This window comes from Mizuhopecten yessoensis, unplaced genomic scaffold (assembly GCF_002113885.1).
Source record: "Mizuhopecten yessoensis strain PY_sf001 unplaced genomic scaffold, ASM211388v2 scaffold8361, whole genome shotgun sequence".
In the NCBI taxonomy this organism is placed as follows: domain Eukaryota; kingdom Metazoa; phylum Mollusca; class Bivalvia; order Pectinida; family Pectinidae; genus Mizuhopecten; species Mizuhopecten yessoensis.
Genome location: NW_018407509.1, coordinates 408,142 through 429,792, shown reverse-complemented (window position 1 = coordinate 429,792; position 21,651 = coordinate 408,142). Strand labels below are relative to the sequence as shown.

At 36.1% G+C, this 21,651-nt stretch overlaps 1 protein-coding gene across 3 annotated transcripts in view; it reads right to left on the bottom strand.

The window, feature by feature from the left end:
• LOC110455701 (receptor-type guanylate cyclase Gyc76C-like) overlaps positions 1–21,651 on the bottom strand; it is an 84,881-nt gene that overhangs the window by 15,707 nt on the left and 47,523 nt on the right. For all 3 annotated transcript variants that reach the window (XM_021505993.1, XM_021505991.1, XM_021505992.1), the window contains exons 3-10: positions 11,651–11,954; positions 10,002–10,148; positions 8,858–9,030; positions 3,449–3,584; positions 1,648–1,793; positions 1,172–1,277; positions 617–695; positions 188–305 (exon numbers count right to left, since the gene is read on the bottom strand). In XM_021505993.1, the coding sequence (XP_021361668.1) occupies positions 188–305; positions 617–695; positions 1,172–1,277; positions 1,648–1,793; positions 3,449–3,584; positions 8,858–9,030; positions 10,002–10,148; positions 11,651–11,954 (1,209 nt within the window). The remainder of the gene's footprint in view (positions 1–187; positions 306–616; positions 696–1,171; positions 1,278–1,647; positions 1,794–3,448; positions 3,585–8,857; positions 9,031–10,001; positions 10,149–11,650; positions 11,955–21,651) is intronic.

The window sequence follows — 21,651 nt, the reverse complement described above, 5'->3', positions numbered from 1 at the left end:
AAATTGATTGTCCGGTACTTATAAAAAAAAATCGAAATGAATAAAACCTTGCAAAGCACACTGAATGACATCAATTTTTTTTAATATTTTATTATATCACGCGCTAATCAAATGAATCTTCGGTGTGATTATATATGGTTGTTAAGCACACAGCATCTGTTGAAGGGGGTTGAGTACGCGTGTTTACCTTACTGCTAAGACTATCGCGGCGATCGTGTGATGATGAGGTCGGGTGAGGCATATGTATCTCCGATATTGGAATTTTCCATAGAAGTCCTGCAATCTCTTGTTCGTAGCGCCAGTTCCTGGAAATGACAAAATGATATGTCAGTCTAAAGACCACCCTAAATTCGCCTTTGATATGTTAAGACGACTAAAATTATTTTATGGTATTGCATCAAGCATACCTCGTGTTGATGACTTTTATTCGCAAGTGAGCAATATTGACAATTTTAAAATTATTTTAAGTCTACATAAAGAGGCACACGGAATAACTGCCTGATAGCATTTATGGAAAGCTGCGTGAAACTTTATGACAAGTTCAGAAATTATGACATGATTACAAAATGTACTGACTGCACGAGAGCAAGAAAGTAGTGACATCTGCAAGACTTACCGATACACCACCAGACCAATAATGATGGCGACCATTGTTATACCTCCAAGGACTCCGCCGATTATTTCAAGGGTGTACCCTAATTGAAAATATAATATTTCAAATTTCAAAAGATAGAATCATTTATTAAAATTATTTGTATAAAAATAAACTTAGATATTTCATATTGAGGCTTATCTTGATGACCTTTACCGATTTTTACTGACTGTTATTTTTGCAGGGTTGAAAGTACAAAATCTGAGGTCATGTGAAGACGGGTGCATAGGCAGAAACCGGTATAAAGGAATGAGTGTTCAGAAGAGACAAGAAAAGATGGGAATCCTAAGAGTTGAAATGGAAGCATATTTGAAATGAGTCCCTTTGTGTTTCTCAATAGCCCCTAAGCAGAGAACACAGAAAAATATAAATTGTGGAGGTACTCAGTATTAATCTTATTATAAAATGAAGTTGGATACAGCTGGTATATTTCTCTCCCCTAAACTGCGAATGGTAATATTGAAACACATTCTGTGTGATTGTTTTTTTTAAAGATGTTTAATGTAAAATATGTCTTACTTTTGACAGGAATGCACTTCTCTCCCCTGTAACCACACTTGGGCTGGTCGATAGGGGGCTCCCCAGTCACCCAGTCAACAGACTGACCAGGAAAGAATCTCAGCACCTGCAAAATGAACCATAAAATGAAATGTGTAAATACTGCGCCTTAGTAAATACGTTGACAAAAACATCAAATATTTGATCTGAGTAATAGAGGAGGATATGCGACGGGTTGCTTATGACAACCAACCGGAAGTTGCTCAATACCGCTGGTTGCCATTAGCAACCCCGACTCATATCCTCCCTTATTCATTATGAACTAATAATAAATGTATAAATTGGGCATCAGTTAAACGTTTGATTAACATGATTTGAAAATAATATATTTCTTTATTTTAACAAGTTTAACTGAGTTTTTGAGTTTATGGAATTCTGTTTTGTTGTACAAGTTCACGACATATACATACACTTGTAATACTGTAATGTTGACTTACGTGATGGCCTGTTGCCATTTCAAAGTGTCCAACGGGTAACATGGCGTATGACGCGGACTTTGTGACGTACGGGACACGCGCCAGTAATGTGTAGTTGCCTTCTGCGTCCCCGTTTGCGTCTATTTTTGTCGTGACTCCAAGGATGCCTATTGAGGTAAGATAATGAACGAAAACAATTGATTATATGTATGAAGGCACATGTACACCTAAGGCACACACATGGGACTACATCTTTTCAAATTTGACAATAGATACAATATCGGCCAAACAATAAGCACACTGCACCACACGGCTGTTCCGTCTCTCATGGCCTCATTGGCGATGCTATAATAAAGGGGCCCAAAGGGTGGAACTCCAAATTAATCTAAACTACTACTGAAACGTAACACACTTAATTTCTATGAATTCAAGGGGTTTTAAGAAGTTTGTTATTTCGTGATAGGCATTTTGCAAACCTTTGATAGTTTCATAGTTATGAGTTAACTTTTTGTGTTACATGTAGTCAAAACGTTCCAATGTTGTTTTTCCAGTCTAGATAATAACTAATCAATGGAATATGAACGTATGTTACGGCACGATTTCTCACCCTGATATTATTTCTCACCCGGGTAAGAAATAATCGTGCAAAATTGCTGCGTTCGCAACACGATTTCTCATCCCTACACGATTTCTCAACCGGGTGAGAAATCGTGTCGGGGTGAGAAATCGAATCGGGGTGAGAAATCGTGCCGTAACGACGAAATAAACACACATGGGATTACACCTATACAACCCTTTATCATACATGTATGTCTACTCGAAATATTAGTATTTTTGCATTACCACTTCCTGTCACTCGTGTGATAAGTTTCTCGTGATGCACCCCCATGCAATAACTACTGATTCTCGTAGTGCACCCCCTGTTCGGAACTCCTCTGACTACATGTTTCCCAATGAAAACGACAAATGCGTTCCGAATAATATACCCTTGATAGAAGGATAAGTGTTGTTACAAACTGAAGGGGGTGTTGAATAGTAAACATTAACAAAACAAATAAAAAATCCCGATTACACCGAGTCGATCTCCGCAATGTCCAGCCAAATCCTGTTTACTTATCCGTGTTTTAGTGACTCAAACTCAAACTCAAACGGAGCGTCCTTACCCGGGTTGCTTCCCTTGTCGGTTGATCAACAGATGAAGGTGAACGCCTTCTCAACTTGTTAGAAGCACGAATTGCAGGGATGGATGATTTAATTTAGAATAGAGATGCTGACAAGGAGAACAATGTAAGGTAAAGAGATGAGAACACTGAACAATTTGTGCAAAGGATCCACAGTGATCACAGGGACCTGAGAATGTATCTAAACCCCCAAAACATGTAAAATAACTCTGTACACCTTAGTTTAGGTCCAAATATGGCTGTAACATATTCTCAGGTCCCTGTGCCTAAAAAGTTTAGGTACAAATATAGATGTAAAAAATACCCAGTTCCCTGTGAGGTTGATCAGATCATTTACACATGTTTTTACTGTTTTGTTTTTTGATTTATTATCAAAAGGACATATGATAAAAAGTTTATGATATGACCATTTTGATATCCTACCCCTTATCAGCCCTCGAGGCTTTCGGCCTCTCTGGCTGATATCAGGACAATCGGGCTGATACGGGGTATGATAAAGTATCAAAATGGTCATATAACAACCTCTCATTAATAAATATAGTATGGCAACAATACGAAATAATGGAGCACCTATTAAGCTGAAGTATAAGACCAAACAAAGTAAACATGTAGTATATATATTTATATACGTTTATACGTACTTTCATATTCTCTGGACAGAATACGATTGATGATTGCTGTTCCATTGATGATGCTGCCTCCTTCGTCTAGCTCCTCCTGGGCAGCTCGAGCATACAACATTACCGCATCATAAAGGTAAGCAGCATACACTGTGATCTGTTTAACAAATATAATGGAGCGCTGTTAAATATGACAAACTAAAAACGCAAGGTTTCTGGTGCTACAGATTGATGAAGAAGACGGGAGGTTTTATAGTCAAAATCGTGATCCTATAGGGAAATATGCTATTTCTTTGTGTGATAAGAAGGTCGGTGTTTTAGATTATGCACACATTGAAAACCTTGCTGTTTCGTCACTGCACCGGTTCTCGTTTTGAAGACGTTGTATTTCTTTGATTTGACCCAGAGTTAAAATGCGAGCGTCGCTGATGAAGCAGAGGACGCCTACCCTTCCAGAACACATGATTAATACCGCTGTACTTTGCTCATACTTTTCCCAACTAATATTTATGGTTCGAATTAAGTTAAAGTTGTGGGACCGCACAACGCACCAAAAATAGCGTGCGCACACCGTGCATGCATCATGCACACACCGTCCGCGCGTCGTCCACACATGGTGCGCAAAACTGTGCGATTTAACAATCGTTCGGCCCGTTGTGCGCTTCTCTCAGCACAAATGTGTGATTTGGTAGAATTGGTTGATCAATATTACAGATTATTATTTTTTCATATTATTCCCGACAAGCGATTGGCCAGAAGGCATCACGTGTCCACCCATAACAACCGATATTGACTTGGAGCGCGTGTTTTTGTTAATTCAAATCTGTGTAATTTTATTTAATCACGTGATAAATTTAGAAGATAAATAGGACACACACAAAGAAGATAACAGTAAGTACCCTGCCAGCACCCACTGCCCACTTCCTGTTTTCTATAACATTTCCGGTTCCTGTCCACTTCGTCTTTTGTTTTGTTAATAGTTTATTCTAAAAGCTTGCGAATATTTGATTGGCGATCCTTACACAAACGAAAACGTATATGTAACAATAGCTGTGTTCGTGTTTGCTTATTTTCTCTACCAATGACAGACTGATGTTTTAAACTACGTTTTTTTAAAAATAAGCTATCCCCTTGGCGCCTTAACTATAATTCTGACGTCATATCCCATTCTTCATGGCTATTGAAGATGTAAGCGATTGGACGTTAACTGAATTACTTTTTGAAAATGATATCGACATATTCGCGTTCCTCAAAGAATCGTTACAATCCTTTGGTGAGAGTTATGATAATTTATAGTTTAAGCAATGCATATTTGTGAACACATTTTGTGCGGGACACTCAAGATGTGTGGTGATTGCGGCTCAAAAGAAAATGTTTCTACAGTATAGCAGTTTCATACAATGTAATGAAACGCATTTATGGGACAAATACAAAAACTATTTAACGAGGTACACATAGTCATTTCTTCCAGGTTTTCAAGGGATGTCATTTTTAAGAATTTTGCAGGAATCCTAAATTAATGAAACATTGTTAGTAGGTATGTAATTACCGACATTATAAACAATAAAATTAGTATGTTTAAAAAAAATCAGCGGCATAGTTCTGATGTATGTGGTTATAAGTTTGAAATTGCTGTGTAACCTATGACATTGCTTGAAACATATGATGAGGCGAATGATTATCAAAGAAACAACTGCAAAAATGTGCGTATTACAAGGTTTTAGCACGTATGTAATTTCACAGACGGACCCTTATTATAGCAAACTTAATATGATTTTATCCAAGTTTGTGTCTTGAAATTTTATCTAACATGTGTTTTTTTTTGTCAGTTGAAATTATTAAATTATCATCATGAAATTTTGAGTTTCACAGATATTATACATCAACATATTGGAAACACGGATCATACTGGATAGAAATCAGATGTACCTTTATACCCTATAGGTTTTCATGGCGGCCTACTGTTTTGTGCTACCCAACCAAAAACGCCAACAGACAGATCAGAGAAAGGAATATTTTTAAAATTATTAGGTAGGTTTGATGTATTTCAGAACTGATCATCACTGGACTGATAGAAAATAAAGATATACCTGTAAGCGGGAAGATATCATCTTAACACGGTTTACGCACCTTGATCTGAAGCCTCAATAAAAACGTCAATGAGACATAAAGTTTCAATGCGGAAAAGGCGACGTGATGAACTTAAAACCATTTATGTTATATTTACCGAATCTGTAAGAAAGATGTGATATTTTTTTTCTGCGCAAAATGTGTATATAGTAGTGCGCGTGATAAACATGCTAGCCGTGTCGGGTGTTCGTTGACCTACTTGTACGCTAAGATTCGCTCGCCCTCTGTATACTCTGTAGCTGTTAACCAGACGGACGCACAGAGACCAGATATATATATCACTATAAAAGGTAGAGTAAGACACGGACGAAGCAAGAAGACAGAAGGAAAGATGAAGAACAGCGTGAGTCCCCTGCATGCCCCCCACTGCCCGACGATACATGTTCAGCTTTACTCATCCTGTAAAACTCATACACATTTTGTTTAAAAGGGAAGGATAAAAACAAATGAAAGCAACTTGAAAAATTGACTCTAATCATGACCAATATCGGCGTGCCTGCGTCATTTGACGTCCATCACATTTGTTCTCTATTCCCTTCAGTCTAAGATGGGTTAATTGAAAGGAAAGATGTACATGTTTCGTTAGTGTTGTTATTTCATTTTTTTATCTACTTCTTTCCCCCCCCCCCCCCCCCGGTAAAAACGGTGTTTTACCATACAAAGACAAAGACAAAGAGAAAAAGGCCGAAAGGTACGTATTTGTAAGTATGAACATGACCAATATATTTGTTCAATGTCCGTTTGCAAACCCCTATGATTGAAACATCTCTTCGTATGTTGTACTTTTCAATAGCTAAGTAAGAAAATAAAAAATAAAAATATCTGTGTGAATTGTCTTTTATTACGCGAATATTTCACAAGGCAAAGTGAAGGCGCAGAGAAGATCGCAGTGAGTACCCAGCATGCACCTCATGTCCACTTCCGGTTACCCCTAACACTTCCGGTTCCTGTCATCTTTCTCCTTTTATATTGTTGATTGTTCTTACTAACATAATTAATAAAGAAATCATCACTCTCCTGTCGGTCAATTGAGATGAAAAGTAAGGAGAGATTTTGACGTTGTTTTAACAGAAAATGCTTGTGAAATACTATGTTCGTTTTTTAAATTTTGACTCATAGTTTATAATCTATAAATAAAGCTGTACTTAATTTAAACAGTGTTTTATTCAGTTATCAAGCAATGTTAGTATAACATGTAATGTCAGACGGATTGTAAAATAAGCTTGTAGCTTATATTAATTCCTCTTCCAAACATGTTTACAAGCAAATACATGTTCGAAACTAGGACACTTTGACTGCAGTATAAAAAGATGATTAAAATAAAGTTTAACGTTAGATCCTTCATGTAGTATCTTCGTCGGCTAAACCCTCAATGTCCGAAACTTTTCCAGCAACCAAGGAGTAAACCAAAGGATGGTATTTACTACAACAATTTAGCTGTTGGTCACAAAAAGCTAGGGACATTCATGAACTTGATTAGCAAAGATGCAGGTTTGTCGTTTATTTACACCAACCATTCATGTAGGGCGACCACAGTGCATGTGCTCGACTCAGCACAAATACCAAGTCGACACACTATGAGTGCCACTGGACACGGGTCCGAATCTTCCCTTAAAACCTATTCCGGTAGTGTGTGTGCTCTTCTATTGAAGACATGCAACTTGACAACATGGATCTTTTTGCATTATCCGACTCACAAACAGATACTTTAATGAATGAATTGCTGAGTGACACTGATGGAGTCGATGACATTATTTCACAAATTAAAATGCCCTCTGAAATTTGCACTATTTGGTCTATAGCACCCCTTCACCTGGATTTTCACACCTTGGCGAGTTACGTAAATGCCCCGGGTGTGGAAAACTACGGGCCAAGCACAGATTCAAAATGGCTATGTTTACCTGTCTACGTGACCGTGTCACTACGTGTACATTTGTATGTGCTATTTTACATGTGTCGATTTGGGTCGCTTAAAAAACACCGTAAACACCATTTCTTAATTAAGAAAATATAAATATAAAGATCAGCTGAAATGTTTAGCTAGAATATGTAAATATATTTAAAATCAAGTTTATGATTTTAAACACGAGGCCGTATTTATTGTTTTAGCCATTTCCCAATTTTCACCAACCACGACTTACGCACAAATGTGCGCAAGCAATGATCGTCCAGATTTCAATCCTTCGTACACTGTTGTGCGTTCCAACAACTGTACGTACAATAATGATTAAATTTTTCTCGTTTCGGATTTAAGTGATTTGATTTTTGGTAGAAATAAAGACTTAGGTCTCAGTTGATTTTATATTTGATGAAAATAATATGTCTTTTCACGCATATTAAATGGAGACACAACATAAATAAGTGACAATCAGATTACGTGACAAGAAACATCCGTATTTACGACCTTATTGAGACCGTATATAGACTGTCGTCAAATAACGGGACTGGAGGGGGTTATAAATGATATGAAATCGTTAATTAAAAACCTTACTTTCTTAAGAGAAAAAGATTTATCATTTCCTTGTATAATGGATGTGCTAGAGGCTGTTCTATCGTTACACTCATTAAAGTAATTTACTGCTGATTACGTATCAAGATTGCTGTAGCGGATTTTATTTTTATTAAGAACATTCCAAACGTCCATTATACTGCACCTTTTTAATTAGAGAGAGGCGTGCTACGTTTGTAATCTGAGAAACATGTTTTCTGTCTAATATTGCACTAAGGTTGATCTTTTAGTGTTTACATTAGTAAGACATATATGAAACGTTCACACACTATTTTACATGGTATTTATATCTGTAGTAGCTTTTTACCGCCCAAGATTTCTATTCATAGAACGAGGTCTGTAACAGATAAAAAAAACAAAAAAAACAACAACATAAAAAACAAGAATTACAGACTCGCAACATTACGTAGCTCCTCCAATCAAGGCTGGGAATTGGCACCAGTCATATAATAATTCTAAATAATGTCTGGACAGAAAAATCTATTGACCAATATTGATCAAAATATCAGTATTTTTGCATTAGTAATGGGATCCAATTCAACTTGAATTATCTATAATCTTATTGTCTAATTTAAGAACACCCGCAGAAGGTTCTTTTAAACTAGATATTCTACAGTAATTTCATAATTTTATTTGAATGTAAAACTCACTGATTTCTTTTTAAATTTATATTGAGAAATTATATAAAAATTGATAGCAGTTTTTCAATTATTAATACTAATCTGTTTCTATTCAAAGTGTTTAATTTCAAAGACTGTTGTCTTCGGGTCGATCTGTTACCGAGTACTTACTTTCTTCCTGATTTTAAATGGGTTAGGGAAATTAAATGGAGGTCTTTCGTTGTAGTCGTTGACAGTGATTTCGAAATCTTCATAGTCTGGGTTCGATGGAGGACTTGATGTTATGATGAGTAGCGATCTGGACGCCTCGATGTTTCGCGTATCGTTAGGACTGCCCGTTGTGCCTGTGTGAAAAAGCAGATAATCAAATCATAACCGGTTCAGCTTCAGCCGTCATGTCTCAGCCCCTATTCAATCACAAACTAACATTTTCTTGTCTCGTTGGAGCACTTTGCCATCTAAGTTATACATGCTGTTTTGAAATATACGTGTTTAGCTTAATCAAATTGTTCTGACGCATCATGTTTCTTTGATTTCATAAACGACTAGTCGCTTAATCATTTAAGATTGGTTTATACCGTGTCTAGTCTTTCATTAATCGATTCATCGATGCGTTTTTCGAGTATATATCTATACTCGATGCCACGTCCTCAAACAGGAGAACAGTTTCTATAAAAATGGATTTTTGCGGTGTATGACATTCCCGTTTTTGCGTGGAGTAAATTAGCACGACCATATTCACAAGCAAATATATATTAATGGATTATATTTATTGTATTTATATAACAAGAGCTATTGTCAACGCGAAAATTTCCTCTAATGCAGTATCTATATAGATATGCCCTTTATATGTATACATCTTGACATTGCCGTTACACATACCTAACTAAACAACGCTAGAACAGAAATGGTGTTCATAGGGCTACAATCGCAATTAGATCAGTGTGAGTTTGAAGCTTCTCTTCTCACTACGAAATTTCTTGAGACCATCGGAAGGAGCAAACATTTAGATGATGCTAGATTGTTAACTTAACTTCATTTATTAAAATATATTCTTTATCTATATGTACTGATCCTTTTCATAAACATTTGCGTTCATACTGACATGAATGTAAGTGTATCAGTTTCATCCTTATTTGCAATTAGTCTTCTTTTTTTTTTTACTTTTTTACTTCTTTTTTTCCCCTTTGTTTTTCCTTATAATATTTCATAAGTCACTTGGTTTTGACAAATACAAACATTCAAAATATTGCTAAACGAATTTTGTATCATGTAAAAACAGAGTTATATATCATATATATGATGCAAAACGTACGCCTGAAGTATTTGAGAGGGTCGTTCACGTCGAACATTCCATGATTGACAAAGATGACTACATATTCTCCCGTGTCCAGAAGCCCGCGGTCGTAGAGGTTGGTCATCAAGTCCACCACTCCATTAATATCGCCGAGAAAAACATACACTGCAAGGGCGAAAACACAAACACATTAGCGATACATTAATAATTTGTAGCACACATTAATGCATTTCACACTTTCACAAAGTTGACCGACTTTATTAGTCAAAAAAATATATTACAAGAATGATGTATGCTGTCTAACAAAGTTTATGACCAGATACTGACGATGACTCCAAAGGAAATGTATTCCTATTGCCTCTTGTCTCTTGTCTTTGAATCTCCTCATCTTTTGTCTAATGTCACGAACCTCCCTCGTACGTCACCACTGATATAGAGTTCGCATATCTCTTTAAATAGATTGCTTTGTCATTATCTGCGGAACTTCATGCGTTATTTTGAAGCTGTGACAATTTACGATAGAATTGCTCTAATCTTATTAAACTCGAAGAATAGAAGGCGACATATGTATCAGCCCATGTGCTCGTAAGCGTAATATACACATTGTATAATCAAAATAACGAAAGGGAACATTGTCACCTTCTAACATATGCATGTACAATAAAAAAAAAGTACATATTTCAAGCGTATGCGACACTGCTTTTTTACAATATCTGTTCCGGGTTTCCCTATTAGAATTCTGTTTTATTTGTTTTACAAAGAACCTCGCCGCAATACAATTTGACAATATGAGGATGGGTTTTAAGATAAGGCACTATAAATACGGCAGCTATATTGATGCGAGTGGATAAGATTAAGATCCAGAGTGCTGTTATGTCCTATTCGTGATGATTCAATAGCGGACAAAAGGCTGAAATCAATTTCGCACTTCGATTTTCTTGTAATTTCATTATACATATATATCGTAAGCACATTTTTTTCAGTGAAACTAAAAATATCAAGATTTGGCGGCGTATGTCTACACTTTTAATTTCATATTTGAGGTCCCACTGCACTGTGTATTTTGCATATATAGAGTTACCAACCCCCCCCCCCCCCCCCCCCTTTATTTTGTTTTGGATATAACTGAAGCACAGTTTGGCCGGGACACTTCCGTTGGCCAGATACCTCAGTTGGTTAGAGCGATAGGACAACAACCTGAAGTCCAGGGTTGGATTCCCGGTCTTGCCCAGCTGATTTTTACACCCAGAACACAGTAGTTGATAACATTTTGTGTATTTCATCTTAGTGACACAGTTTCCATAAAAGCAAGAGAGTTAAAATAACATTGAATCCTGTTTAAAATACTATTATTTCTAACGTTTATTCTACTTCTCTGGCAGTAAAACTGGTTGAAACCAATTGATCGTAGATTACGACCAGGGAGTAAAACACACATTTGCTTGACTAAATATGCACAATCAAAAGCACTATTAACACATTTGTAAAGAAATACACAGTCTAATAATGCCCGCATATTTTCGAGGCTAGGAAGATTAAAATGCCTACAAGTGTCAGCGTAAGACATGGACTAATTTTGCTTTGTGAACACCAGACGCAAACCTCAATAAGGAATCCGTCACATTGACAAATATAAGTACACTGTACGAAAAAGTCAGTTCACTCACCGCGGGTATCAATAAATGTGTTTTCAACGATTCCAGGGAAAGGGTTTCCGGTTGTAAGCGGAATGTGGGGTTCCGTATAGTCCTTTCGGTCATTTAGTGTCATGTCATAGGTATTGGCAAGCTCCAGCAGTTTCTCAGCAATCGTCTGCTGCTTGTGTGACGAGCCGACGATTAAGGAAAACCGACTCCATTTGAAGTGTAATAGGATTGAGATGATGGACCTGGTGACTTGTGTAGCCGGAGGAAACGTCCTAGCAAACGTTGGGTATTTCTTTTTGTCCGATACGTCATAGTCAGCGCATTTCTGAAAGAATATTTATATTCTATAAGGAATATATTTCATTTCAATAGAGGTTGTTGGTCTGTAACCTAGTTAAATTAAATAACCAGGACGACACAGACTATATAAAGCATCTCAAATTTGAGGACAAATAATGAATGTAAAAGAACTTGGTCGGACAGGTTACCCAATAATGTTAACGTCCGATCGGGCAATCGAACCCCGGCTGTCTTCGAGAAAGGCGAGTGCGCTATCGACTGCGCCACCCGACCACATCGGTTGATATGATATAACAAATGTTACTGGTTTAAGAAAAAATGTGATGATGATATTGTACTGCATAACAACATTTGTATTACAAATTATAAACCAATGTAAACAATCAATATAGTATTTTTGAAATGGTTATTTGTTGATGACATTTGAAATTATACGTAACAGATCAATCCCTGGATTTTCACAATCATTAGTATGATAACACCATAACCCCTTAAGTCTATGTGTCAATTTTCCTTCTATGGAGCTCGAGTTTAACCTATTTTAAGACTGTGCTATTTATCATTATAAAAAAACCCACGAGAAACAGCAAGGGAATTAAATGTTAAAAAAAGACCGTGTAATATTGATTTCTTTTATCGTACCATCATGGAAGCGGACATGCTGTGATATGAATTATTGCAATGAATGTCAACAGTCTTAGGTTTTGTTTCAAATCATATCCATAGCTAGCATTCATTAACCGACAAATGTCTTGGTGGTATCAATAACAGGGTAATACAATCATTGGCTGTTCGACAAATTAGTATGAACAGCCGTCGAACTCTTTTTTTTTTATCTGGAGGCAGAAACATACTCTGACCGGGAGCCTTGTTGTGCTAATTGTCTACAGGCTTAGGGCTTTATGGAGCGACGAAGAGGCTATGGAGTCGTCTTACCATCTAGTAAACAATACGGGCAAGATACAAACTATTTTAACGGTCTGCATTAAGTATCGGTTTGCACATACATGTATACGTCTACTACAAAAACTTTTCCCTAGAAACAAGATCCTCATGTAAAACAAGCACGGTAGTCTAGTGGTACATGTAGAACGCGGGGCTCGTGGCCGAAGAGTTGCGGGTTCGAGTTACGGCACGGCACTGTGTTGTATCAATGAGCAAGATACTTTACTCCGCTTGTTCCAGTCTACCCAGCTGTATTTAGTTAATTGACCTTTTGTATGAGATATTTACGATACAGCTTCGTAAAATAGTAAATGTAAGTTAATAGCAGGCTACATTGAATTTGCCTCTGTCCAGTTGTCATTCATATTGTCTGTGAATGCCAACTAAATGATATCTGCTGGAGCATATCAATACTCAAATAAAAACATACTAATCATTATAATAATTTTGTACAAATGGAGGATGTGGTGCCCCTGAACAGAGGGGACGGCCTAATAAGGGAAATAAAGGTTAATCTTCAAAATTCTTCCTCTCATGAACACATGATAATATTTTAACCAAATTTGCTCTAGAGCTTCTATGGGCAGGCGGGACACAATTTGTATAAACGAAGGATGCCCAAATCCCCCCACCCCCTTTGGGCTAAGGGGCAGAGCAGTGGGGTCGAGTAGGTGAAAAAGAAGTATATCAGGGCAATGCATAGGACAAAAAAATATGCATTCATTTCTAATCTATCGAAACGCAATATTACTATACTCGCAAAGATGTAATAAGTGAATAGCAATTCAAGTTCATTCACTCAATTTTCTGTGTAGGTGAACATAGCGAAATGTAATGCTTTTCTGCTAGATGAAGACAGCTCACAGCTGTATACATTAGCTCACATATTAAATCACATGGAATATTTATTGTGTGGTACTGCGATTTGAAAACATGAATCCAATTCCGAGCGCCCATTACGGATAATTTATTTAGACAATGACACAAATGCGATGCGATAATTTAAGTATTTGTTTTTTACAATACAATTTCTAATGAGCTGAAGATGGAAGAAAATTCAGATAATTACTTTGTTCACCACGCAGGAATAAATCGATAAGATACGATTACACATAATGCTTTTTCTAGAAAACTTGAAATTGACAAAAATACAAACGGCCTACGAAAAAAGACGTCGACCGTACATAATGTAAGGAGTGAAAGTCTAGCAATAGCATACTACGCTGTTTTTCATGTTCACACGATATAAAGCTATGCAACTACATAAGATGTATGACATTTGGAAATAGTGAAAGGATCCTTGTGCCATTGCAGGCAAAACACTATAAAGTTCAACTTTAGTATATCCCCCTAACAGTTATCCCCCCTAATTACACTTTGGATAAAATGTAAGTGTGAAAGTGTGGGTCTGGGTCAAGAAACTACCACCGATCAAGAAGTTAGTTTCGACGCAATTTTTGTATCCCATAACTCCATTGTTGACTGTTTCGTTTACCTTATCTGTGTTATTTCCACTGAAAACATACCGCATGGTATGGTTTATCAGAAGAGATTGATTATTTAAAGTCGGGTTTTATGCCAGTAAAACTGTAACAGTTCATAGTTATAGTGTTTGGAAGTAGTATAGGAATTCTTAACAAGAAGTTGTATGCTTTCTATCTAAATGTCATCAGCAATTAGGGTGTACAATAAATAGTGCATCTTTGCGTCGTTGGGTTATGAAATGGTTTCGAATATTTCTGCCTATATACGCCGATAGCCAACTAATATTTGCTTGCCGTTACATATATATATGCTGTGTGGTATTACGCAGTCTGGATATGTTTCTAATCTTGACTATAAACCTTTTGTCTAGCTGATATAAAGGGAAAATCGGTATCTAGCTCAGAACCAGCATTGACATTGTATCTACTCAGTGGAATACTTCATGAGAAATTTACCGCGCCGCCAATAGCCATATCATCCTGTTTGTTCCTGCAGATCGCTATTGTAGGCGTACTGCTATCGACGTTGTTGTGTTTTTTTCAGACACGTCCTTACAACAGCCGAGGTCATTTGAAGATAGATGCCCAGGGAAACAATGTTTACAGTTTTGATCAAAGCGTTTTGCTATTGTGAAAGGTACACAACTCTAGAAGACCAGCGTGTCTCAAATTCGGTCAATATTAAGGATCTGAGACAAAGTTAATGACGTCAAATTGGTGTTATTTATGAATGAGTAGTATTCAACAGTGTGATTGTACGAACACACATGAAAGAAATCCATTTATGAATAAAGATTACTGCCATGTGAAAAATTGCTTGCAAACGATGTGCTTTCTTAATTTTTGGTTTATGGTCTGTCTTCTGTATAGATTTGTTTGTAATATTTAATTGTACCACATACATACTAATGACATATGATTGTTTATGTACTTTCTTACTCCGTCTTCCTATTGATTGCTAAGCCTGTTAACAGTTCAACATAATCATTTTTGACAATAACGTATTGATCGAAATAGTTCCTCTTTAAAGCCATTCGCCGACAAATCCTCTGTTTACATTTAATCAATATTTGTGTCATCATGTGGCGCGTAGTCTCCACTAATGACTGAAAACTGTCACATAATGACACATCCCACTTTCTTAGCAATTACATATTTACATTGGGACCTTTAAAAATCACAATGAGGTTAAGACCAGATGTTCCGGAAGAGTTACCGTCTGCTACTTCACCGACGACGATCCGCTATATGCATTTACGTAAAATCAAAGTAATGTTACGTCCTTACATTGAGAACTCGGGTAGTGACAACAAAAACCGAATTCACTCTAATGAGCATAATCAAAAGCGTCGATCTTCATATCACACAAAGGAAAGCATGTTTCCCTGCGACATCAAGATGGCGACCATTAAACTTGTTTTTAATCATATGCATCTTTGGAAACAATGTGTTGTAATTTTGTCCGTCAGCAGTTGACATCTTTTACGACACCACTGAGTGCCTAATCAACTGCGGCATTTACAACTGTTGTAGGGGAAGCAGTGCGAAATATAATATTATTTAAAGGGATTATAAATCAGTTTGAGATTTTTTTGGAATCAGACGATACATCATAATCAGGAACTAAACAATGAAGCATATACTTGGAGAGGGCGGCTGATGCATTTCAAAACGAAAGAGTGTGTGACATTGTCGTATACAATCTTTTTGCAATGTAATGATAATGATACTCCAGTTGTACGTCACATGATACCATTTTGCTCAAGATATATAGTCGGAAACAAACCGAATATAAATAATAATTTCCAAAATATTGCATGAATTAAATAAGTTTTATGTTTTTCCCCATAAACGATATCACTTTCGATATCATTGTGATATTTATGGTTCTAATTATGATTAATTGTCGATGGGAAAGGTCAATGTCAGGACATTGTCTTCCTTTAAGCGACTATTAACGTACATTTTTTAGATTATTTTGACGCTAGACAAGCTTTGTGACATTTGATTTTGGCGATTTGTCAAAAGGAAATTTTACAACAAAACACTGGCACCGATCGAATTATTCATATTTCAAAAACAACCTTGGAAACTGACGCCAGAGCTTGCTCCCGTAGCCATTACGATGGTAAATGATCGACAATATGGCTCGGGTTTTTGAAATAAGTTTATTGATATGTACTATTCTTGGCGGCATATATATATGAACTAGACAGAAAGTCAATAAGTTCCGAGTTGAACATTTTGAATTAATTGTTTTAGTTGTCAGTTTGGCACACCCTTCGCTTGTCCTCCACACCCTCCCATTTACGCGCGTGCACGCATATGATACATACTATCTGACTTCTAAATGGGATATTCTGTTTAAACGCATGATACTAGACTTCAAGATAAACACATCGTTTGTACTTAGCTTGACTATAATGACTGTGCTTGTCTAAAACAAGCTTTTGTTTACTGCTGATTTTTGAGATAACAAAACACCAAGTATGTAGAGAATATTTCATATGTTTCCACTGAGTCCAATATGTTCCTCTAGTAATATGATCAGCATATTGATTTAATGTATATCAGTGTTGAAAAACACCATCGACAGATGTGGAGGTTGCTGTTCATAGCTGTCAAGCGTCCGTGCTATTTGTTATGTGTACACAGTCGCTATAAATTCTTTCTGCCGTAAGACCAGAATAACGAAATCTTCATACCCTTCATAATTGTTCATTGTTCCTTAAATAGTTCTATTCAAGTGTTATAGGAGGCGTTTTATTTGTTAATACCATCTGTGAATACATTTCCTTCTTTCGTTTTTTTTATATTGCATATTGGCATTTCTTTGATACATGTAATAGGTCATTATGTTTAATACAGTATACTCTCGATGTCATTCCCCTCGTTTCATTTCCACTATTTTTACCGCAAACACATTTTAATAACCCCTTTCTTGTTTTATTTAAATTCCTTTACACATTTTCCTCAAACCCCTTTATAACGCTAAACATTTTCGGACTAATGATGGCAGTATAACGAAATTTTACTATATAACATTACAAACACAGACAATTATGCAGGTATACGACTAATCATTTTTACATAACACGATATTTAGTTTCGTTTTATATTCAACATTCTATCTCTACAATAAACTTGCTAGGGTATAGGGTCTGAAATTGATTGCGTACTTTGGTTGTCTAAATCAGGAATAGAAATGAATAAAACCCAAACACTAGTCAGATAATTTTGGTTTTTGTTTCCAGTAGTAATCCATGGTCTATTTCAATGTTTAAAATCTCAATGCAAATCTTTCCTTTGTTCCTACTTTGTCCAAGTTATATTGATTTTGAGTTTGAATACGGTTTCGTTGACATATAATCGTTCTATAGCAAGAGCACGGTGTAATTTATACCCGTTAGTTTTTTTTCTACAACACAAATATCCAAAGTTTACATTAGAATTGAACGGCATTTTGTTTTTCAATTTCATGCTGATATGAACGCAAGTAAGTTACATACGCGGGATTCATGGTCAACATGAATCTAACCGATTTGCGTTTATACCAGCAAGACCATAGAAAAAAATGCCGTTCATTCCTTATATTTACATTCTAAATCTTTAAGTCATTATTTATCTAAATACGATTGTTCCCTTTACTTTCGATATAGAAGTGTCCCTGTCGTAAGTGTGAACGAGATTCCCGAAACAGCTTCACGTCACTAAATGTTTGTTTTTAATGGTAGTCTCATATTATTCGAGACAGGGATAGAAGTTCCAAAATGAGGTTTATCCAATTGCGTTCATAGCCCAAAGAAAGTGATTTTCTTGATGAACTGCCAATGGAAATGTAAATATATTCATATGATTAGTTTTTCTCCGCTGATTGATTGACATTAAAAATGACCTATGACCGATAGAGATGTTACACTGTCTAGTAAAATATCATGAAATTCAATTCCTCTTTGGGTGCAGCAAACGTGTTTAGAAGAATAAGATAAGAAACACAGCACATTTGACCTTTGACCTTTACTGGTCTGCGTATGTGTGAGGATATGAGCCTGATATCGGAATCGCTGTATTGATATAGTGATGACGCATTTGGCCATAAACGTCCGCGATATTCTCTTGAACCATACACAAAATATAGGGCGGACAATGTTAACAACGCCATTTGGCGTCAGTTATTGACCTTGGAATGCTAGCAATTAAAACAGAAGAATTCTATATCAGAGTCAACATAAAGATGTAAAAAGGTATTGATCGGAATTCGATGCGAGAAATCATTAACAGAAATCAAGAAAATAAAACGACAGAAAACGAAAAATCTCTAGAAGATCACCGAAAGCAATGTAAAGTGTACCGGGAGGATTAGCGTTGGAATGTAATTATACATATACATGTACCACCGTTTCATGATGGTTCATGTGACAATGAAGTTAAGTGAAATTCTCGTCAACTTTTACAAGATAAACTAGATATGTCAGTATTGTTATATCTCATTATGCTGCTTTAGAAATATCACAGAAACATATAGTTTGCTTTTTACGCTTCAGGACCTGACTGAGCTCGTTGAACATGAAGAATTATTTTTGTAATGAGAATTTTGTAAAGTGATCATCATAATTGCCATTGGGGTTCTTCCATTTTGTCTTAATTATATCAAATACTGCGTGTCAGGTTGCTAGTGTCTGGTTATCCATAATGATATGACATACTTCATCTCAATAATGACTTGTACGACGCCTTAAGCCGTCAAAAACTGTCTATAATGGAGATCAGACATGGAATGCATTATCTATTAAAGATCACTCTACCATTGCAAACAAATGATATTAAGGAACCCTTCCCCGCTGGAGGTAAAACACTAGAGAGTTCCACTGCGTTTGTGTAAATAGATTGTGTATCTGTTTGGATAAACTCTAGAGCAAGGGGGCTACCGTGACCAGGATGTTCAGTATATGTAAGGGCGACAGTTTAAGGTCCATGGTTCGAATCCTGTTCTAGCCCTGCGTTTTTTTACAGTCACAATTCTGTTATATTCTTTTAAAAACGTTAAGCAATGTATTTTATTCTTTCAGAGTATGATTTATAAAAGCTATTGTCATTCCAGGAATATCGGTTAAACAGCAGAACATATCAAAAACAGTCGTTAGAGAGTAAAATACATCGTAGCCAGACAGGGAGTCGAACCCTGGACCCCTGATCACAATAACACCGCTCTAACCAACTGAATAACCTAATCAATGGTAATTCCCTGGTCAAGTCTTGTTACGATTATATCAAAGACGAACATAAGGGGAAGTAACTCTATATGTGAAAATCTGTGGAATTTAAATAAATATCTTGTTAACATCGGGGCAGGGATCCTTAGTCCTTAAAAAACTCCAACTAAATAAAGAATTAATATTTCCATTGTTATGAGTTTTATCAACACCAACCAGCAAAATAGTTTAGGATTTAATCAAAGCTGAAAACATTTGCATGAGAGTTCCTGTTTTCTGATCCATTATTACTGGTATCAGAACTAACCGATCAGAACAATTTGTCTTAAGTGTTTTCGCAGCAATGGTATCGTTTAGATACCGGAGGTTCCAGACTCTGCAAGAATTAAAGAGTGGCTGTTGCTACTGTATATGCCTATCATATCACTGTTGCCGGTGCACTGTCTGTGTGGCCAATACCAGTCCGGTGGTTCGGGAAGGTTAAGAAATGGATACTGGTAAAGTTATCCGATACAAATCATGGGAGATCAAATGAAAATCGAAACATAACTTTCCGTTGTAAACTATCCCTCAAAGACCAATTTTGAGGATCCTTACACCAATGCTAAAATGTAACTATGAGTTGGATTTTTTTTATTAAAATATCAATAGCTGTGATCAATCGGTTCTGAACAGAACCCAATATCTTGAGTTATTTTTTTATCAATAACAGTGTTCTGAGAATAAAATTGCAACTTACTGCATGTATAATAAGAAAGAGTGGAATTCCATAGTGTATTCTCTGCAGCGGGTTATTGATCCTTAAAAAACGCATATATATATAAAACTTTATACAAATGATGTATCAGTAAATGGGATCAAATACGACCGAACGAAACCGTTATTCGATTTCAAAATCGTGAAACTAGTGCAAAATATGAACAAAGGAAAAAGGTATACGTTTAAAAGGTTCAATGAAAACAAGACCAGGTGTTTCGGAAGGGGAGGCCTCTTACTTTTGCTTCATCGAAGAGACCCGCTATGTTTATCTAGGTCAAATCAAAGAAATCACACAGAGAACTCGGATACACGCCGAGAAACTCCGGTAGTGACAACAAAACTTCAAGGCACGCCACAGGGCCCAACGACAAACATATTAACCTTCATATCTCCATAAAAGCACTTTTCCTTATGGCGATCAGAAAACTTGTCCAATGTCTTCATTGATCTGATATTTTCCATCAGTAGTCGACATCAATCACAGATGTCATCATATTCTAATAACAATAATGATTTCCATTCGACATTATTGTCTTTTTTAACTGTGATCACTAAAACTCCTTTAGCACAGTTCAACTTCACTATATTATATTGTTGTTTTTACGCATTTCCATGCCATATTTATGTTTAAGATCTTCCCTATGACACACTATACTATACGTACGTTCAGTTTTAGATATTGATCTTGAAGATATTTGCTATTTGAAGAATGTCTGACCATGTTTTCTGCTGTGTTAGGTTAATATCGAATAAAAGAAAAACCAAAGCATAGTATTGAATTTAAATATTCTTTCACAAAGGACAAATACTATCTCACGCAAAAACAAAATAATAATAAATAAAATCAAAATAAAACTGTCGGCAGAAAGGAAGACAGATCACCGTAATTTTACATAATTATACTCCAGAGTGATGCAATCTAATTATTCCAGTTCCTTTTGTGTAAAAATTCCACAACGTTCTTGCAGAAGATGCACGCAAATCATGCGTTTGTATAGTAATAACATCTTTTAAGGGTTTGATATATGTGCAAGCAATTTTCTACCTCATTGAACAATCATCAACATTGCGGTTTTAAACGGAAACAGCTTAACTACACACTTTAATCAGTTTTCAGAAAAAATATCTTCTTATTTGTGAGGAATATGAGTAAAAAGAAAAGAAATATAAACAGACGACAGCATATAAAGACAGAAACCGATATAAATCCAAAAATATTACAACAGGGTCTTAGATTTTAGTGATCATAACTCTATTGTCACGTTATTAATGAAAATTAAATAAAATCCATTGTCGTCTTATTGTTTATGACTTCAAGAAA